General features: G+C 41.8%; 1 protein-coding gene across 9 annotated transcripts in view; it reads right to left on the bottom strand.

The window, feature by feature from the left end:
- ANKRD29 (ankyrin repeat domain 29) overlaps nucleotides 1–22,266 on the bottom strand; it is a 55,075-nt gene that overhangs the window by 19,322 nt on the left and 13,487 nt on the right. For 6 of the 9 annotated variants that reach the window (XR_014139654.1, XM_081801486.1, XM_081801488.1 and 3 more), the window contains 4 exons: nucleotides 12,893–12,991; nucleotides 9,047–9,145; nucleotides 5,642–5,740; nucleotides 2,415–2,513 (listed from right to left, as the gene is read on the bottom strand). Coding sequence is in view for 8 of the 9 variants with exons in the window: in XM_081801486.1 (XP_081657612.1) it covers nucleotides 2,415–2,513; nucleotides 5,642–5,740; nucleotides 9,047–9,145; nucleotides 12,893–12,991 (396 nt within the window). In the remaining variant the exon portion in view is untranslated. The remainder of the gene's footprint in view (nucleotides 1–2,414; nucleotides 2,514–5,641; nucleotides 5,741–9,046; nucleotides 9,146–12,892; nucleotides 12,992–22,266) is intronic. The other 3 variants (XM_081801485.1, XM_081801484.1, XM_081801483.1) reach the window with 3 other exon arrangements.

The following is a 22,266-nucleotide window of genomic DNA, read 5'->3' as shown; positions in this document are numbered from 1 at the left end:
GCTGGCCTCTTGTGTTCCCAGCCTGTCTTCTGCGGGAGGGGCCTGCCGCGCTGTTACTCAGGCAACCCTGTGTGGGTGGAGTTGCCCTGCCCCCCTGTGGTGGGGGATGGGCTCAGCGGGAATCAGTTTTTGGGGCTTTTATTCTTTGGCGGCTTTCCCTGGCGGCTTTCCACGTCTCTTCCGCGAGTCAGAGCAGAAGAGACTGTTTCCAACCCTCTGCCTCAGAGCAGAGAGATTGCAGTCTGTTCTTCAGTGAGCTCTCCAGGCCACACTGTCTCCGTTTCTGTCCGTGCTGCTATAAACTGCAGCGTCCTGGGTTGTGCGCCCCTCCGCAGTGCTCCCAGTCATGCCTCCAGGTCGGAGCAAGTCTCTGCCCTTTGTGCTTCTAAAACCGCCAGCCGCTCCCAGTTCGCGAGCGCGAGACCCCGCCACTCCGGGTTTCCACCCCGGGGGCTGCAGTTTGCCCGCGTGACCCTGCCGCTGCGGGTTCCCGCCCCGGGGGCTGCCCTAAAGTCCTTTCCCCGCCGCTACCGGTCTGTGAGTCTACCCCGTCCCCCGCGCACGAAGCTGTCACTCACCAGCGATGTAGGATCCCCACAGCCGGGCACCCTCCCGCTGCCGTTTATCCTCCGATATCTGCCCGCAGAATCAGGGCTCCCCGCTTCATACCTCAAAACCAACCGCCTGAGATATTCTGTTTGTAGAGATCCAGATCTTACATCTCAGGCTGGTTTCGTGGGTGCTCAGAGTGGTCTGGTAGATATCCAGCTCAATTCTGGGGACCAGTTGAAATAGGGTCCCCTACTCCTCCGCCATCTTTCCCCCCCTCCTGAAATATAATCTCTTCTATCAACTTGTCTTTTTTATGAATAGTACCTTAGGCATATGGTTAATACAATTTATTTTACGAATAGATTTGTCAAAGTGCCAGAGTTTATTTCAGAAAGATGTACAGACGGAGAGGCCTAATAATCTTGACAATCTTTCATTTCTAAATTTACGGTGGTACCCTCAATAATGGCCTCCAAGTCAAAGTTCTGCAATCTAAAAATGACCAGCTCTGTTTATTAACTTTGGCAAAATGAAGCGTCTGATTCAGAACCAATCAATACTTTCAAAATAAGAAGGACCAACAAGAAAATATTAATAAGCTCCAATCCCCAAATGTCAACTCTGGCAGGTATAGAAGTGCAACTTTTTCTAAAAGCTTTCCTTTCCCAAGAGTATTCCTGGGGCCATCTAAATCTAAGAATATCTTTAAAATTCTAAAAATTTAATCTCACGTTCATAGCAGTATCTGGCATATGCTAAGTGCTTAAGAAATCTGAATACTGAATAAAAGTTATTAAAAAGGGGGATCTTGAAGAGATTGTCAGGATCATCCTGTCCAACCTCCTAATTTTCAGATGAAGGAAGAGAAGTCCAGAGAGGTTGATTCACTAGTTCCAAGCCACACAGCTAGTTATTGGCAGAGCTGGATCTAGAACTCAGGATTCCTGACCTCAAACCCACTTTGCCCAAAGGCCCTTTCTCAGCTTCCTATGTGCTTGGATTTCTAAAGACTGAAGCAGCCTGGGGCCAAGAGCTCAGACCAACCTTCCCTATGTGAACATATAGGCATATGTTACATTATGTATTAGGTTACATTACAGTGGGGATCTGCCTGGGTTTCATTTACTGGGAAGAAATCAGCTTGACTTTTCCCGAGAAAACTACCTTTAAAGTAATGTTACTTTAATCTAAAATGTTTTGTTAAAAACAAATTAATTAGTGCAGAAATCATTCCAATATAAGAGAAGCTAATTATAATGCCTTAGATTTGGATGGGTCTTTACTATTCATAAAGTGTGACCTATATTACCTGGTAGTTCTGTTCCTTTAAGTATCAACTGATTTGCTAGGTGTTAGCTTGCTGTTGGTAAATTAATTCTCAGTGGTGTTATAACTATGAGAGATGAAGGTGTGGAACCTACTAATGATTCCCAGTGGGTAATGGGCTCCTCTTTGGTGTGGTCGAAGAAGAAAAGGGGATAAGAGATGAGGCAGCATATCAGTGGAGAGACGGGGCAGGGGCAAGGCTACCTGACTCACCTCTATTTACCTATGTTCCAGGCCAGCCCACTCTCCTAACCTCAGTGCAGCCATAATTTATTTGAACAGGAGGTGGCTGAGTATGTACTTGACCTCATACACCAAACACCCAAGTTTCCAAAACAGTAAATGGTGAAGTCAGCCTGGTATCACAGGCTTGCAGGTGAGCCCAAAGCTAAGGACAAGAGAAGCCCTAATCCAAGATTAGCTTCATCACCGAGGTGAAAGAGTTGAATGACGCCCAGAGTTGACCAGTTATCTCAGGAGCTGCTGCAGGATGGCAGGCCCTCCCTGCCCCACCGCTCTGTGCACACGGACATTACCTGCCTTGGTTGGTTGACTTTTGCTCCTGAAGACAACAATAATCGAATCACATCCAAGTAGCCACCTTGGGCAGCGAGGAAGAGAGAAGTGGCTCCATCCTGAGAGAGGTCAAAATGAAAGGGTTTGAATCATTTTTCACGTTTATTTTAAAAGAAATCCAATTAAAAATGCATCCATTTAATACAACTTTCCATTTCTGTCCCCCACTTTGTTTTCATATTCATGGTTAGTGTTTTATTCTTTGAAGAATAGTCTAAAATATCATAGTAAGTCAGGTGGAAAGGTAACATTTCAAAGAGTCTTATAAAGATAAGTTATAATAAATGTAATGACTGTTCACTCTACACAATCTTGATCATGGAGCTTATGATCCACCCCCTTGGCAGCAGCCTCCAGGCTTGTCCAAATAGCCAGTCATCATTTTTCTCTTGTCTGCACAGACTTCTCGTTAGCGGCCACCTGCTTTAGTTGTGGGATCTCGGGGTTAACCCCCTTTTGATTAGTTTAACAAATACGTACATTTAATATTGTTTTCCACTTCAATTCTTTTGTCAAGTAAGGGCTCAGTGTTAGTTTAAAAACAAACACAGAATAAAATCTATTAATAAGAACAACAAACAAGTCCCCCAAACCTGTTTGGTATGTTTTATGAATCAGAAATAAAGGTGTCCTTTTAATTAGATCTTTCCTACCCCTTTCTCTTTACTGCCCCTTTATCCACGTTCCCCCAACACGCCGTTTTTCCAAGCTTTGAAACAAAAGATGCTTCTAGAAAAACTGCCCTGGTGAGACTATCCATGAGCTTGCTCCCTGACAGCCAGGACACAGCAACTACACCTACAAACAACGAAGCAGTCCTGCAGAAAAGCTCAAAGCAAGCGCTTGCTTCCATTTTTCTTTAGTGTTTTTTTTTTTCTTTTTAAATGAGTGTCTATGTCTTCTGGGCATTTTTTTCTTAAAGACATGTCATTGGTAATGGCAGCAAAGGCAGCAATCAGCTCAGAGCATGCATCCTCCCCAGATGCTCACTTCACATAGACAGCATCCACAGAGCGTGCTGAGCTTCATTATTTTTAGACCACAGTGGAAAACCCGAGCACATCCTAGTGGAAAACACCTCACTAACCCAGTTAATTACCACCCCTCCCATCAGGAACATTAACCACAAGTTAAAATACAAAGCGCTTTTCCCTGCAAGTCCAACCAGGTGGAGGGTGCTGGATTTCTGGTGGGTGTCAGCTGAGCTGCCAGACTCCTCTTAAGGCAATCATTAAAAAATTACTCAGCCTGTATAGATCTTTAAGCAGATGTTTGATATGGGGATGAAATGTTCAGCTGCTCCTTACTGTGTTGTCACAGAAAATCCATGGTGCTCTTAGCAGCTGGTAACTCTTGGAAATTTTCTAAAATGGATATCCAAGCATTGCAGTTTTTACAGCACCCGACACATTTCTTCTGTTCCTAGAAGCTTTCAGGAGTCATTGACCGGGGATCCTCCATGTTTCAATTGTTTTTAGTGGAAACAATTATATTTGGATGGTTTGGGTAAGAGTAAACATCTTACATAAAATGGAAGTTTCAGTGCATGAAATTTCTTGAGTCACTTCATAACAGAGAGGAATTTAGTACAGGAATGGGCTCTCCCCAAACTCTGCATTTCTAGGATGATGTGCCACCCTGGGTGAGCCTTTTGGATGGAATGTTATCTAACAGTACAACTATGCCAGTCAATCTGGATTGCTGACTATCAGTGGTAATGGGATGAAAATCACAACTCATTTTCCTTTTCCAAAGACTTGGGCTCTTCCTGTTCAACCACACACACATACACACACACACACACACACACAGACTCATTCATGCTCTCAGATATACTTCATTATATGCAGCCAAAGAAATAGCAAAGCTGTAGACCCAGGTTCCTTAGACTTGGCCACCCATCAGAACCATCTGCTGCCCAGCTGTGCCCTCAGAGATTCCGGATTAGTCTGGAATGGGCCTGGAAGACCCCCCCTTTTTTTTCCAGTTCCCTACGTGATTCTAATGGCAGCCAGAGCTGAGACTCACTCTTTCAGACCTGAATCAAGTAATTCAGTCATTCAAACGGGAAAGCCACACGTTCAAATGGTGTTACAGATTTTGAAGTGCCAAAGGGTAATGCTCGTTGCTATGTACTTCAAAGAGGTCTCTGATGTGGCAGTCAATTGTGTAAACTCAGGAAAGGTGTGCAAATGGAAAAGTTCACATGGACACATCTCACTACTTGTCTGTGAAAGTATGGTGCCAGTGCTAAATATCTGGTGGTGGGATAGCCTAAAATACGATTCCTACGTAACTGGCAGTAGGTTCTTTCACTCCTCATGAAGATACTCTATCAAGTCACTTCATCTCCTCATGTTTTATTTTTGTTGTTGTTGTTGTCCAAAACCAGGATAACATTTGCCATAAATCCTTTGGAATGACAGTGACAATTAAAAGAGCCTTTAGGCAATGAGCTAATTGTTAATTAGCTGCAACAGACCCACATTCATGGTAGATGCCTCTTGAAGGCCGATGGTGTGCATGTACTTTACAGTTCTTCACCACCCCAACCTCACTTCTCTTCCAAATAACTTGATTTCTCCTTCATGTGTGCTCTTCCTCCTGGGTAACTCTACAACAGGAGCATTATTTTGCTTTTCAGCAAATCCATATGCTGGGCTGGTTATCTTATGGGTAAGTACGTGTCACACGATTTTTGAAGATCCTAAGTACATACATTATATGAATATTTCATATGTACAAGAGATTTAAGAGGGTAGAACAAAGATGGGTAAACAAGATTATGTGTTTCTCCACAGAAAAAGCTCATCTGGTTAAATCTTTTTCTTTGATGTCTCAGATTAAAGTCCTACTGTTCATTAAAAACATCTTTGAGTGGCGCCTGGGTGGCTCAGTCGTTAAGCGTCTGCCTTTGGCTCAGGTCGTGATCCCAGAGTCCTGGGATCGAGCCCTGCATCAGGCTCCCTGCTCAGCGGGAAGCCTGCTTCTCCCCCTCCCACTCCCCCTGCTTGTGCTCTCTCTCTCACTATGTCTCTCTCTGTCAAATAAATAAATAAAATCTTAAAAAAAAAAAAAAAACATTTTTGAAGGTGGCATTTCCAACCTCTGAATTTAGACTGCAGTGCTGTGTGTGAGGAGGGGATAGGCAAGGGTCCACCTAACGTGCCCTTGAAAATGCACTCACGTAGAGTTGGTCGTGGATGTTGGCTCCATGCTTCAGCAACGTCTCCACCACCTGCATGTGCCCGTACTGACTGGCAGCCAACAGGGCCGTGCCCCCATCCTGCAAAGTGGCAACACGTTAGAAAGGGTGCAGGCACATGTTTACCAAGCAGATGCTCCTTACAGAGGGAGAGCTTTGGAAAAGACTTACCCCATAGATAACAACAAACTCACTTTTCCTTTTTCATCTTGTTCTCTTTATATTCATGACAAGGTTCCTCCTAAAGGCATCACGTTGTACATGTGGATGACTCGCTTGGGATACATTACAGTTACTGGACAATGTTATTGTGAGTAATTCCCCAGGTCAAATGCAGAATCATCTATTTGCCTCTCAATAAAGGAAATGAAGCATAGAAAGTCTGTGCCAGTCAGTTTTGTCTTGGAATTACCCGAATAGTCTCCTGTGTCTTCTGGCTAGAGACCCGCTTGACAAAGGCTGGCTTCTCCCTGTGGTTTCCCCTCCAGCTGCGGGCCTCTGAGATTAAGGTGATTTATGGATTAACCGTCTGGGGCCATAGTCTTCAAGGAACAAGGTGTGCGTCCATTAAGAGTGGATAACTGCTGCACTGTGAGCCTCTCACCATCCTGCTTAGCGTTTTCCTTTGAACATGTGCCAGTTTGTCCAGATCTCTTTTAAAATGTGGGCCCTAGAACGGATCGGAGCCCAGAACAGTAGATGTGGTCTGACGGGGAATGGGACATTCCTTTGTTCCGTCTACTACTCTACTTTTATTTCGACAGCCTAAATGAGAATTAGCTTTTATGTCAACCACATCACACTACTGACTCACTGAGTCTGTGGTCAACTGAAACCCTTGACGGTTTTTCTCAGGTGCTGTAGCCAAGGCATTATCTTTTCCCATCTACAGCTAGGGAGCTGTTTGTTTGGCTCTGTGAATTGGTCTGTGGACATCTGTCCTAATTGTAAATAATGCAGGAACATGTCATCTGGTTCTGAAATACAAATCATAACTCTAAGATAGTGTGGTGTCTAAATTTGGGGCATAGAGTGTTTATCCAAAATGCCTGCCCTCCGTCTCCCACCCTCACAGGGTCTGATTCTGATGAGGCCCAGAAACAGGCTTTCTGACCAGTCACGTGAGGGGACTGTGGTGTGAAGGTGGCAGGTGGGCCTCACTTGGAGAAACACTGTCGTAAGAGCTCCCTTGTTCACAGGCTGTGGCAGGGGGGCACTTGAGCTGTGAGGGCTGAGGCTGGTGGTGGGGGCCAGTGTGGGTGGGGTGTGGGGCAACAAAAATTGCAATAGTAGCAATGAGCACCAACATTTCCAACTTGCGTTCTGTCGATTTTTCTCTTTGCCTAATGAGGTAAGAGAGTAGATAAAATATGGTGATTGTCATAGAAGAGCTGGTACCTTTTATTTTTATTGTTTTATTTATTTATTTTTTAAGTAGGCTCCATACCCAGCATGGAGCCCAATGTGGGGCTTGAACTCATGACACTGAGATCATGACCTGAGCAGAGGTCCAGAGTCAGACACTTAACCAACCGAGCCACTCAGGTGCCCCTGTACCTTTTACTTATTTACTTATTTTTAAAGATTTTATTTATTTGAGAGAGAGTGCGCACGCCTGCATGCGTGTGTGTATGTGTACAAGCAGGGGGAGTGGCAGGCAGAGGGAGAAGCGGCAGACTCCCCGCTGAGCAGAGAGCCCGATGTGGGGCTCGATCTCAGGACCCTGAGATCATGATCTGAGCCGAAGGCAGATGCTTTACAACTGAGCCACCCAGGTATCTTTGTACCTTTTTATTTTTAAAAACACATTTTGTGGGATATAGCTTTAATAACGTTGAGAACAATTGTTGAAAGAAAGGCAGTTTTGATGACAGGATCATATAAAAACTCAACGCCTCTCGACATTCTCTTCTTCCCATGGAAAGTTCTCGGACACCTGCAGTTGACCTAATGGAAACATTTGGAATTGCACTCTGGGCCCCGTGGTGCAGGGACAAAGGCTTTAAGCCAGCATTAACTTGTTAACCAAGAAGACTGAAGCAGCCATATGGTGCTGCATGATCATTCTGACTTAAAAGAGTTGAGATTTACATTTGTCGAACTTTCTATTTTTAGTTGTATTACTTTTATAATGACAAATAAAATGATAATATAAAAATATACACACACATATATTTTGGATTATTGTATATTATATTCAGCATGTATGGAGGCATGTGTACCATCCAATGGCACATTCAGAACAGACTGATCCTATCTGAAATTCAAATCTACTTAACAGCATCTTAACAGGAAAAGAAAAAAAAACACTGGAAACTCCCCTGATATGCAAATATCACATACAAAGGATTAAGAAAGCCTAAAAGATTCCAAGTAATGCAAATTTCCAGGAATTTTTTTGGTTATGATTAGGCTCTAAATAAGTTGATAATTCCAAAAATGTTAAAGCAGTTCAAATTCTCCTACTATAAACCATTATCATGTAAAATGATATCATGAACACAAAATTGATCTTTCTGCAACCTAAGTTTTCCTATCTGTGTGTTGAACATGAAGAATCAATGACTTCTTTAAAGGAAGAATCATATTTCCTTGCCCAACTATATAAAGTGTAATCATGTATTACATAGTTCAGTGAGGACATCTCAGAAAGTAAACTGCCTGTCAAATCGCCCTCCTTAGAAATCTCTCAGATTCACTAAGAGTGGCTTAAATACTTTGACAGTTTCTATCAGAGCACTGGGATTAGCCTTGAAGTAAAAAAAAGCCCATGAAAACAGGGGGTTACAAAACACCTGCTACTGTATCCATCCTGATAACAAAAATTAGTGTCCCAAAGTAGAAAGCTACCAGTGCAAGACAGAATCTAAATAATTCCCCATAAAATTACAAACCCAGAGTAAAAATATCATTTTTTTTTTTTTACTTTTTTAAATTAACATATGATGTATTATTTGTTTCATGGGTACAGGTCTGTGATTCATCAAAAAATGTCATGTTTTGAATTGATTCCCTAGGACTACCTCTGAGCCATTACAAGTAACTTTGTGAAACCCACCTTCTTAGGCTTGAAAATCTTATAAAAAGAGTGGGGCACCTGGGTGGCTCAGTCAGTTAAGCATCTGCCTTTGGCTCAGATCATGATCCCAGGGTCCTGGGATTGAGCCCCGTGTCAGGTTCCCTGCTCAGCGGGGAACCTGCTTCTCCCTCTCCCTCTGCCCCTCCCCCTGCTTGTGCTCTCTCTCTCTTTCTCTCTCTCTAATAAATAAATAAAATCTTTAGAAAAAAAAAAGAGAAGCACAAATTCACACTGTGGATGGAGAGACATGAATACTCATGATTGCTAACATTCTTCAACAGGGTATGAAATCAAGAAAGTTCTCTTACTTTGGTCCTAAATTCACTGGATGCTCCAAATTCAAAGAGAAATCTCACGACGTCATTATGTCCTTGCTGGGCAGCAAAGAACAGGGCAGTTGTACCTGACTAGGAGAGAATAAGCAGCTGGTTTTAAGACATTTAGTTACATTACATTTGATTTATACATTTGCAAACTAAACAAAATATCCTTGTATATAAGCCTTCTAACATAGGAGGGGGCTACATTTGAACTGATTATATTCCTTGTTCAGAGAAGTGAGAATATGAAAGGAGAACTTTATTGTTGGTATAATGGGATGAATGGTGGACCCAAAAGGTATGTCCTTATCCTAATTTTTGGAACCTGTGAATATTACCTTCTGTGGCATGTGACGTGATTAAGGATTTTGAGAAGAGGCACTTATCCTGGCTTATCCTGGTGAGCCCTAAATCAGTGACAACTGTCTTTATAACAGTGAGGTAGAGACCCATTTAACACAGAAGAGAGGAAGAAGCAATGTGACCACAGAGGTGGACATTAGGGAGTTGCGGCCATAAGTCAAGGAATGCCTGCAGCTACCAGAAGTTGAAAGAGGTAAAGAATGGGTTCTCCCCTGGGGCCTCCAGAGGGACACACCTTGAATCTTCTGGCCTCCAGAATCCTAAAAGTATAAATTTCTGATCTTCAAAGCCACCTAGTTGATGGTAATTTGTTACAGTGGCCACAGGGAACTAACCACCATGCTTGCTAACATGGGCATTCATTCATAGAGGAAAGAATTCCAGCAGAGTTCTGGTTACAAAGTTAAGCACCCCAGAGTAGAATGAATCGAAGTAATTCACTCAAATGGATTCAAAATATTTCTCAAAAGAGGACACAGGAACAAGAAACAGCCTGGTTCCAAATTTTAAACCGGATCAGTGTTACTCGGAGACACAAGTTTTAGCATCCTCTCTTCCCAGCCATTTTTACAAGCCTACTCAAAGATTGGTAGCCAAATCGTTGTGTGATAGGAGCAAATTCATCATACTGCTCTTGTGGGCAATATATATTTTTCATATAAAGATGCTCATCACTCCAGTGCTTTGAGCAAGGATGAAGCTAACATTACGCTTTGCCAGGCACAGTGAGGAGAAACACCTTCCATGACTTACCCAAAAGTCTTAAAGTGGTAGGTTCTCACCTAGGTGGGAGAAGCCAGGAGGAGCAGGCCCTAAGGATTACTGATGACTCTGAAGCTTGTTCTTAAGTGTGTGTGTACATGTGTGTGCATGTGTGCGTGTGTATGAGACAGGGAACAATTAGCCCAACCACTGTGGCAGAACACAAGCCGATACCTTCCCAGTCATGACCTTCTATCTCAGGTTATGCCCCCAACCAGACGCTGCCCAGGGGAGGCACAGGGCATGTGACCATTCCCGGAGCCTTTCAGGAGTGATTTTCTCCTTGGTTCCCACAGAAACAAGTGGGAAGTATCCTCTTATTGCTTTCTTACGGTGGAGAACGTTGAGACCCAGATACCTGAAGATGTAAACAGGTCTGGATGAAGAAACTTGGCTAGCATAGGAAAACTCTCATCTTCTTAATAGACATTAAATTTTAGACACTACCAGAGATAATTTCTAGAAATTGTTTCTTCACTAAGAAAAAGGATTTTTCACTAAGATTTTGTGATATATTAATTAAAAAATCATACCATAGCAGTTTCAGTCAATTTTGGAACATACACATACCATTAATCATTGTGCACATGAATGGGGCAATCTGTGGACAAAAGAACCAGACTTCAGTCTGGAATGTGAATAAAAGTCTTAAAAGCATGTGCTTTACTATTGTAACCCAGGGCTTCATGACAACTGCACACATAGTTCCTATCCCTGAGAATTTTAGCCAATATTGCTGGTTCTTTAGAGCAATGGTCTCTCTGGATCATTAGCCTCCTGTTCTTGCAAGCTCTGTGTACCTAGATAGCCACCCAAAGAAAATAATGACAGGTACTTTTTCAGGAAACAAAGTTTTTTGTTTGTTTGTTTGTTTGTTGTTTTTTTTTAGGAAACAAAGTATTTTGATATGGGTTAATTGGAAAAGTGGATTAAGAATGAACCCAGGTAGAAGCCTGCTATATGAGTAACTTCCATAGCACGGCTAGGTACTCTCTGATTGCAAAACAGATGAGGTGAGGCTGGGGCCTCTCTTTGGCAGCTCTATCACTGGAGGCTGACGTGGCCTTGGGAAATTCAGGAGACCACTGGGAACTCACATAGTATCATTATTTGAGCCACACGGTTACCTCTAAATTGGGTGCACTTTGGTAAGTCCTTGAGGGCCATTTTGTTCAATGCACAATAGTTTTCATATCCAAGAATATTAGTTGAGCAGTTGGAACCAAACAGATAAATATAAAACCATGTAAACCATACATTGGCTGGAAAGCAAATGTTCCTTTTCTCTCAGCTTTTCACAGTTGTTCTGAAGATATTTTTGTGTGTGTTGAACTTGCCCTTCAGGATAAAGTTTTTTGAGTAAGCAGATCTAAATCATATTGTTTTTATTAGAGAAAAATCTGTCTATTCTTTAAAGTTATAATAAACCAAGACTGTGAAGCATAAAGGAAAAACAAAAAGATTAGGGTAATTTCAAACTATAATTCTAAATGGGCCCAAACATTTTCCTCCCAGAAGGAAATTAGCTGCTTATGTGAAAAAAGGCCTAAAACAATGCTCCAGTGTTGTGAAAATTGCTCAGAAGAATCTGTCTGTGAGACTGGATTTGCTATAGTCTGTATGGCTCCTCTTGATAGATCAGACTTGCTGGTCCAGGGCTATGGAGAACGAGACTCCAGATTCTATCCATCAAGTGTCACTCTTCCATGGTCCACAGCCAAGGTGACACCCAGAGGGGAAAGGGGAGGGACTTTACATGCCCCACGGAATATCCAGCCCTCACACCTGGGGTTTCCTAATTTGTTCCACTCAGAGGGAGCAGTCCAGCCTGGAAGATGGGGTGTACTGATTGATGAAAGTTTGGTTGATGACTCATCTTTTCTGAAACAATTGTAGGGCAGGCCCCCGAATAAGACTGGATCAAGGAAAATCAAGAGCTCCAGTTTGGTTTGGAGCTTGCCCCAGGATGCCATCTTGGGTCTGAGTTAGTGTGGACTGAGAGGTCAAATTCACTTTAGGGATGACCTAGGGGCCCTAGATCAGCTTGGAAATAAATGGACCCCCCTCAGATCAGACTCCCAAAGTATGTTAAAAGGCCCAGCCTCCCACCACTCTTCTTCATTGGACCAAGAATGGATCCTCTAGCCAGACTGAACTCCCAAGATGGCTTTTGAATGAAGCATGGGGACAGGCTCACATTTTAGTTCAATGTTCACCACATGGCCTTTTTGGGGAGAGCTTATTTAATATATGGCCAATCAGAGAAGTCCTTTGAAATCATGGTTTGATGAAGAAGGCTGAGAGAGTCTAGCAAGTGAGCCTCATTCAGAATAGGTTGGTGACCCAATCCTTCTAAAAATACAATGATCTCTGTGAAAATCCTATAACTTCTATAGCACCTCATCCCAAGGGAAGAAGGAAGACCTGATTTAAGCTTGGGAGGAAATGTAGGAGAGCTTAGGGAATGTGGTTAGAGGTTTGGTTACCTCAGACTACAACACATGCTTGAGAACATTCATTCAATTGAAGTAGAACCAATGGTCCATTCCTGGGCCTTATTTTAGGCACAGTGAAGTCTGCAATCTGGGCTTCGATGTCATGTAGGAAAAAAGCAATGATTACTCTTGTCTTCCTTACCAATTCACTACTGTAAAAATTTCGACTCTCTGTCACCTGGGTCATTCTTATTCAAGTGTAAACCTCACCTACCTCTCTCTGGAGATTGATGTCTGCTCCTTGCAGAACCAGTTCCCTCACACAGTCTATGTGACCGGCATAGGAGGCGACCATGAGGAGCGTGGTGCCATGCTAGATGGAGGACAGACAGATAACGGTTAGGCCATCATATGTCAGAGAGGGTCCTGGAGAAGAGGCTGAAGGGATCTCAGGTCCACTCAAGACACGTCTAAGTGCAAAATTTCCCACAGTAATAAGTGTCTCATGAATAACCTTATAACGCAGAGTAGACAAGGAAAAAGCAAAGCAACAGATTGCTGAGGGTGGAGTTTTCAACTTAAAAACTCACTTAATTCCATTACCTTCAGAAATGCAGTCCACGTGAACTATGATTACTGCATTTTAAAGCAGTAGGGATATAATGGTCTCATTTTATGATTCATATTAAATGACTCCTGAGCCCAAACACTGTTTTTCATGTAAAAAATGGGTTAAGTGGTAGCTGTTGGTTTTCTGAGTTTAGAAGTCTTTATCTTAAAATTGATTCAGGTAAAGATGCAAGGTACCTCAATGAAATGGGAAATCATAGTAGTCAGCCAGGAGCCCAGGGGTTCACGTCGGCCTCTATCATCAATCAACTGTGTCACCTGGGGGCAGGTTGCTTATAATTCCTGGGGTTTAGAGTTTAATTTACAGTTGTTTTCGAGGGCTTGGAATTGTGATCTTGACCACTACCCCTGCATATGCAGCAGCTTGCCTTTCTAGGGTGGACCAGAGGGAGAGAGATGGTTCTGCATAGGAGGAAGGCTTGCTAGGTACAGGGTAATAAGTGACTCTTACAAGCCTCATTTTAATTTCATTGTGGCATTCTGTAGGAAGGCAATAGAATTGAGTGGTCACTGACACTATGATCTTGGGCTAGTTATGGAACCTTTCCAAGGCTCACCCTCCTTATCCGCAAAACAGGGAATAATAAAAGCATCTGCTGGATTAAATCAAATGGGTAAACGAGATAATGCAGGCAACGTGCTTAACATAGTAACGTTCGGTATTAATTCAGTAAGTGTTAGATATGGAAATATTATGATACTTCAGTAAACGTTAGGTTTTCATCTGGCTTTTGTTGATTTTTTTGAATCTCAATACTAATTTTGGGAAAGTCTTGTTTGCTATGTATGAAAAGTACAGGTAGAGTAAAAAAAAAAACAAAAAAACTAATGGCTTCATAGAAGTGTTCTATGACATTTTCTCTACTTCCATGTGACCGCATTTGGTATTTGAATGTTAGACATTCATTAGGCTGTACCATCCATTATTGAGTTGAACACCTTCCTCTGTATTTTCCAGGATTAGAATGGCATGTGGAAGTTGGTATTACTAACCTCCTCCTGAATGTGAACAATTTTTATTTAGATTGCAGATAGAAGAATCTTTGATTTAAAAACCCATCTGGAAGATTGCTGGGAAGATAGCGAAGTAGGAGGACCCTAAGCTCACCTTGTCTGATAGATACAATGGGAGTATCAATAGATACACAATGGGAGTTACAACAGATGACACTCTCATCAGTGTTAAGTAACCCAGGAAACGACCTGAAGACTGGAAGAACAAAGTCCATAACTAAAGGTAGAGAAGAGGTCACACTGAAGAGGGTAGCAAGGGCAGAGATGCAGTGGGGAGGTGAACGGACCACTGCTGTATGCAGGGAGAGGGGGGTTGGGTGGGGAGGGAGCTGTGGAGAAGGGAGGGAAACAGATTATTACACCGGGGAGCCCGCATGGGGGCAGATGAATCCCCATAATATTTGGTTCTGAAAATTAGAGGAGCCAAATTTCATGAGTTCTTACAACCAGCAAGACTTAAAGCCTGGAATTTTATTTTTATTTATTTTTTAAGATTTTTATTTTATTTTTAAATTTTATTATTATTATTATTTTGAGAGAGAGAGAGCGTGTGTGTGTGTGGGGGGGGACAGGGGAGGAGGAGCAGAGGGATAGGGAGAGAGGGACGCCTGGGTGGCTCAGTCAGTAAAGCCTCTGCCTTAGCTCAGGTCATGATCTCAGGGTCCTGGGACTGAGCCCAACATTGGGTTCCCTGCTCAGCAGGGAGTCTGCTTCTGCCTCTTATGATCCTGAGATCATGACCTGAGCTGAAATCAAGAGTTTGATGGTTAATCGACTGAGCCACCCAGGAGGCCCTAAGATTTTTATTTTAAGTAATCTCTACACCCAGCATGGGGCTCGAACTCACAACACCGAGATCAAGAGTTAAACATGCTCTATTGACTAACCCAGACAGGTGCCCCTGGAATTTTAAAAAATCAGTGGCTCAGCTCTGGGAGAGGATGGAGGACAAGAGGAAACTGAGTCCTTATCCTTAAAGAGATAGCACCAGAAAGAGCCCACAGAGATACAGCACAGAAGCAGCAGTTTAAAAAATGCCTGGCGTGTATGGGAGGGACATTTGTTTACTAGTCTCGGAGATGTGCTGGAGGGGCAGCGATCATTGGAAGACTTCTCTAGGAACAAAGGAGCCGGTAGGCACCATTTCCTTCCCCTGCCCCCCAGCAGAAACACACGACCACCTGCAGGAACCAGCACAGCACGGATATTCCCTACCTAACTGGCTAACACCACTCCCCGCTTACCTAACACCTGGGCATGTTGCGGCTCTGCCTCCTCCAATGTGCTCTTGGCTGGAGCCCATTCAAACCAGGGTCATAAGCCTGGTAGTGTGCAGGCAGCCCCAACAAGGGTCAGCACCACTCCAAAGTGACTCCTGCCTTGGGGAGAAGGGAAGATAACCACACAAGCAATCATATTGTGGCCCCAGCAGTGGCTGGGTGCAGACAGCTGGTCTGATTGTAGGCCCCGCCTGCCAATGAAAGCTTCTCAAAGGGCAACACAGGGAAAGCACCCTGCAGTTTGGTGCTCCTGCATCTCTGGCAAACACCTGGTCTGACTCAACTCAAGCCCAGGGTGGCCCCAGACTGGCCCACTAACACCACCAGGACCAAACACTGCCCAAAACAGCAAGGAGAGCCACTGCAGGTGCCTGAACTGAAGGGAAAAGTGGCTCAGCCACAACAGCAGGGCACACAACACACATGGGAGACCCCCTAAAGCGCCAGGTTCTGGGGAACAGGGGACACTGCAACACAGGGCACTACAGGACCTCTTCTTCACAAGGCCACTACTTTCAAGAGTGGGAGACGTAGCTGACTTTCCTACCTAACACAGAAACAGACACAGAGAATTAGACAAAATGAGGAGACAGAGGAATACGTCCCAAATGGAAGAATGGACAAAACCACAGCAACAGATCTAAGCAAAATGGATATAAGTCATATGCCTGATAGAGAATTTAAACTAATGGTCATAAAGATACTCACTGGACTTGAGAATCTCAGGATCATGAGATCGGGCCCTGTGTCAGGCTCTGCACTGGGCATGGAACCTATTTAAAATTCTCTCTCTCCCTCTACCCCTCCCACTTGTGCTCACTCTCTTTCTCTCTCTCAAATGAATGAATAAATCTTAAAAACGAAAACAAAAACCCAAACAACAAGACCCATCTATCTAGTGCCTACAAGACTCATTTCAGACCAAAAGACAACTGCAGATTGAAATGGAGATGGATGGAGAAACATTTATCATGCAAATGGATGTCAAAAGAAAGCCTGGGGAGCAATTCTTATATCAGACAAAGTAGACTTTGAAAAAAAGACTATAACAAGAAACAAAGAAGGATACCATATAATAAAAAAGAGACAATCCAACAAGAAGATATAATAATTGTAAATATTTATGCACCCAACATGGGAGCACCCAAATATATAAGATGGTTAATAACAAACATAAAGGAACTAACTGAGAGTAATACAATAAGAGTAGGGGACTTTAACAGCCCACTTACATCATGGACAGATTTATAAAAACAGAAAATCAACAAAGAAATGATGGCTTTGAATGAAACATTGGGCCAGTTGGGTTTAACAGATATAGTCTGAATATTCCATCCTAAAACAGAATACACATTCTTTTCAAGCGCACATGGAACATTCTCCAGAACAGATCACTTATTACACCACAAAACAAGTATCAACAAATTGAAAAAGATTGTAGTCATATTATGCGTCTTTTCTGACCAAAATGCTATGAAACCAGAAATCAACCATAAGAAAAAAAATCTGGAAAGAGCACAAATACATGGAAGTTAATAACATGCTACTTACAAATGAATGGGTCAATGAAGAAATCAAAGAAGAAATTAAAAAAATACATGGAGACAAATGAAAATGAAAACACAAAGGTCCAAAATCTTTGGGATGCAGCAAAAGTGGTTCTAAGAAGTGAGTACACAGCAATATAGGCCTATCCTGAGAAGAAAAATCTCAAATAAACAACCTAACCTAACATTTAAAGGAGCTAGGAAACAACAACAACAAAAACCCAAAACCAGTAGAAGGAAGAAAATAATAAAGATTAGAGCAGAAATAGATGATATAGAAACTAAAAAAACAACAGAACAGATCAATGAGCTGGTTCTTTGAAAAGATCAACAAAATCGATAAACTTCCAGCCAGACTCATCAAAAAGAAAAGAGAGGATTCAAGTAAACAAAATCAGAAATGAAAGAGGAGCAATAACAATGAACACCACTGAAATACAAATAAGTCTTTAAATTCCTAGAAATATATAACCTTACCAAAACTGAATCAGGAAGAAATAGAAAATTTGAACAGACCAGTTACTAGGAATGAAATTAAATTGGTAATCAAAAAACTCCCAACAAATAAAAATCCAAGACCAGATGGCTTCACAGGTGAATTCTACTAAACATTTCAAGACGCATTAATACCTATTCTCAAATTATTCCAAAAAAATATAAGAGGAAGGAAAACTTTCAAATTCATTCTGTGAGGCCAGCATTACCCTGGTACCAAAACCAGATAAAGACACTATAGAAAAAGAGAACTACAGGCCAAAATGTCTGATGAACATAGACGCAAAAATCTTCAACAAAATATTAGCAAACAGAACTCAATAATACAGTAAAACAATCGTTCACTACAATCAAGTGGGCTTTATTCCTAGATGCAAGGGTGGTTCAATATTTGCAAATCAATCAATGTGACATGTCATATCAATAAGAGAAAGAATAAAAACCATATGATCATTTTAATAGATGCAGAAAAAACATTTGATGAGTACAACATCCATTCATGATAAAAACCTTCTGCAAAGTAGAACAGGGGGAACATATTCAACATAATCAAGGCCATATATGAAAAACCCACAGTGCACATCATACTCAATGGGGAAAACTGACAAGCTTTTCCCCTAAGATCAGGAACAACACAAGGATGTCCACTCTCATAACTTTTATTCAACATAGTACTAGAAATCTTAGCCACAGCAATCAGACAAGAAAAGGAAATAAAAGGCATCAAATTGGTAAGGAAGCAATAAAACTTTCACTATTTGCAGATGACATACTACTATGCATAGAAAACCCTAAAGACTCCAGTGAAAAACTACTAGAACTGATAAATGAATTCAGTAAATTTGCAGGATACAAAATCAATGTACAGAACTCCCTTGCATTTCTATACACTAATAATGAAGTAGCAGAAGGAGAAATTAAGAAAACAGTCCCATTTACAATTGCACCAAAAATAATAAAATACCTAGGAATAAACTTAACCAAGGAGGTGAAAGACCTGTATTCTGAAAACTATAAAGCACTGATGAAAGATATTGAAGAGGACACAAACAAATAGAAAGACATTCCATGCTCATGAATTGGAAGAAAAAATATTGTTAAAATGCCCATACTGCCCAAAACAACTTACAGATTGAATGTAATCCCTAACAAAACATCAAGAGCATTTTTCATAGAACTAGAACAAATAATCCTAAAATTTGTATGGAATCTCAAAAGACCCAGAATAGCCCAAGAAATCTTAAAAAAGAAAAACAAAGCTGGAGGTATCACAATTCCAGATTTTAAGTTATATTACAAAGTTGTAGGAATCAAAACAGTAATGGTACTGGCACAAAAATAGACACATAGGTCAATGGAACAGAATAGAGAGTCCAGAAATAAACCCATGGTGTTATGGTCAATTAATCTTTGACAAAGGAATCAAGAATATGCAATGGGAAAAGGCAGTCTCTTCAATGAATGATGTTGGTAAAACCAGACAGCTACAAGCAAAAGAATGAAACTGGACCACCTTCTTACATCATACACAGAAATAAACTCAAAATGGATTAAGAACCTAAATTGAGACTTCAAACCATAAAAGTTCTAGAAGAGAGCACAGACAGTAATTTCTGTGACATCAGCCATAACATCTTTCTACATATGTCTCCCGAGGCAAGGGAAACAAAAACAAAAATAAAGTAGTGGGACTACATCAAAATAAAAAGTTTCTGCACAGCAAAGGAAACAACCAACAAAACTAAAAGCCTACTGAATTGGGGAAGATATTTGCAAATGACAAATCTGATAAAGAGTTAGTATCCAAATATATAAAGAAGTTATACAACTCAACACCAAAAAACCAAATAATCCAATTTGAAAATAGGCAGAAGACATGAGCAGATATTTTTCCAAAGACATCCAGATGGCCAACAGACACATGAAAAGATGCTCAACATCATTCATCCTCAGGGAAATGCAAATGAAAACCACAATGAGATATCACCTCACTCCTGTCAGAATGGCTAAAATCAAAACCACAAGAAACAACAAATACTGGTGAGGATGTGGAGAAAAAGGAACCCTCGTGCACAGTTGGTGGGAATGCAAATTGGTGCAGCCACTGTAGAAGACAGTATGGAGGTTCCTCAAGAAATTAGAAAGACCCTATGATCCAGTAATTGCACTATAGTGCATTTGCCCTAAGAATACGAAAACACTAATTTGAAGGGATACATGCACCTCCAAGTTTATTGCAGCATTATTTACAATAGCCAAGATATGCAAGCAGCCCAAGTATCCATCAACAGATGAACGGATAAAGAAGATATCTATCTGTCTGTTCGTCTATCTATCTACACACACACACACACACACACACACACAGGAATATTATTCAGCCATAAAAAATGAAATCTTGCCATTTGCAACAACATGGATGGATCTAGAGAGTATAACGTTAAGCGAAATAAGGCAGTCACAGAAAGACAAGTACAATATGATTTCACTCATATGTGCAATTTAAGAAACAAAACAAAGGGGGCAAAAAGAGATAAAGCAAGAAACAGACTCTTAACTATAGAGAACAAACTGATGGTTACCAGAGGGGAGGTGGGTGTGGGGGGATGAGGTGGTAAATGTGCATCAGAGAGATGAAGAAAGCAAAAAATGTAAATATCATGTGAAGACAACATTAATCTAGGAAAGAAGGTGAATGTTAGCAAATCAAAGCTTTGCTGTGTGGTGGGTAGCCTAGAGATAATGTATTCATTCTTTAAATGCTATTTGTTGGAAGTTAGAACATGGTCATGAACTCGAGGTTGGGAGCAGTTCCCAAGAGAGCCCCAGGGCCTCTCCTTGCATTCCATCAGCTCTCCTAGGAGTTCCAGGTGAACCAGAGGCCGGGCCCCATCGGCCAGGGTAGGACTGGTCAGAGGTCATTCACCACCAGGGTCATCCTGGAACCCAGACTCCATGTTCAGGTGGCACCTGAAGGAGGTGGAAATCCTCCCAGTGAAATTTTTAGGGGAACTAAGACCTGTACTATTCCCAAACATCTTTCTGTTCTCTGTTACCACCAATCTTAAAGATGCTTTCAAAATCAACAAGCTGTCTTACCATCATTTAGACTTTCTCCTTTATTTTTTAAATTTTTAATTGACTTTTTAATTTAAATTTTAGGTAGTTAACATATAGTGCAATATTGGTTTCTGGAGTAGAATTCAGTGATTCATCATTACATACAACACCCAGTGCTCATCATAACAAGTGCCCTCCTTAATACCCATCACCCAGCTAGTCCATCCCCCACCCCACCTCCCTCCATCAACCCTGTTTGTTCTCTACTGCTAAGAGTCTCTTCGGGTGCCGGGGTGGTTCAGTTGGTTAAGTGTCTGCCTTCAGCTCAGGTCATGATCCTAGGGTCCTGTGATCGAGTCCCGCATCAGGCTCCCTGATCAGCGTGGAGCCTGCTTCTCCCTCTTCTTCTGCCCCTCCTCTCCACTTGTGCTCTCTCTCTCAAATAAATAAATAAAAAAAATCTTTTAAAAAAGAGCATCTTATGGCTTGTTTCCCTCTCTCCTTTTTCTCTTTTTCCCCTTCCCATATGTTCATCAGTTTTCTTTCTTGAATTCCAGATATGAGTGAGATCAAGATGGTATTTGTCTTTCTCTGACTTATTTCACTTAGCAAAATACACTCTAGCTCCATCCATGTTGTTGCATATGGCAAGACTTCATTTTTTTGATGGCTGAGTAATATTCCATTACACACACACACACACACACACACACACCCCACATCTTCTTTATCCATTCATCAGCCGATGGACATTTGAGCTCTCTCCACAGTCTGGCTATTGTTGATAATGCTGCTATCAACATCGGGATGCATGTGTCCCTCTGAATCTGTATTTTTGTATCCTTTGGGTAAATCCTAGTAGTGCATAAGAAAATGCTCAACACCACTCATCATCAGGGAAATACAAATCAAAACCATGGTGGAGATACCACCTCACACCTGTCAGAATGGCTAAAATTAACAACACAGGAAACAGATGTTGGCAAGGATGCGAAGAAAGGGGAACCCTCTTACACTGTTGGTGGGAATGCAAGGTGGTGCAGCCACTCTGGAGAACAGTATGGAGGTTCCTCAAAAAATTAAAAATAGAGCTACCCTACCACCCAGCAATTAGACTCCCTTCTTTGGCTTAAGGAACCATTTCTCCAGAGAGCTGTTAATAAAATGAGTTTTTAGTTTAAGCGAGGAGAAGTAAACATATTAGTATCTGTTCATAGAAGCAAAATTTCTGGTTGAGATAGCAGACCAAGAGAGACAGAGGATGAGCTCTGAGTGGAAAGAAGGTAGCAGGAATTGCACTACTGGGTATTTACCCCAAAGATACAAAAGTAGGGATCCGAAGGGGTACGTGCACCCCGATGTTTATAGCAGCAATGTCCACAATAGCCAAACTGTGGAAAGAGCCAAGATGTCCATCGACAGGTGACTGGATAAAGAAGATGTGGTATATATATACAATGGAATATTATGCAGCCATCAAAAGGAATGAGATCTTGCCATTTGCAACGACGTGGATGGAACTGGAGGGTATTATGTTGAGTGAAATAAGTCAAACAGAGAAAGACATGTATCATATGATCTCACTGATATGAGGAATTCTTAATTGCAGGAAACAAACTGAG

Source organism: Leptonychotes weddellii, chromosome 13 (genome assembly GCF_054177405.1).
Source record: "Leptonychotes weddellii isolate Sample4059 chromosome 13, ASM5417740v2, whole genome shotgun sequence".
In the NCBI taxonomy this organism is placed as follows: Eukaryota; Metazoa; Chordata; class Mammalia; order Carnivora; family Phocidae; genus Leptonychotes; species Leptonychotes weddellii.
This window is presented reverse-complemented; position numbering and strand designations above follow the sequence as displayed.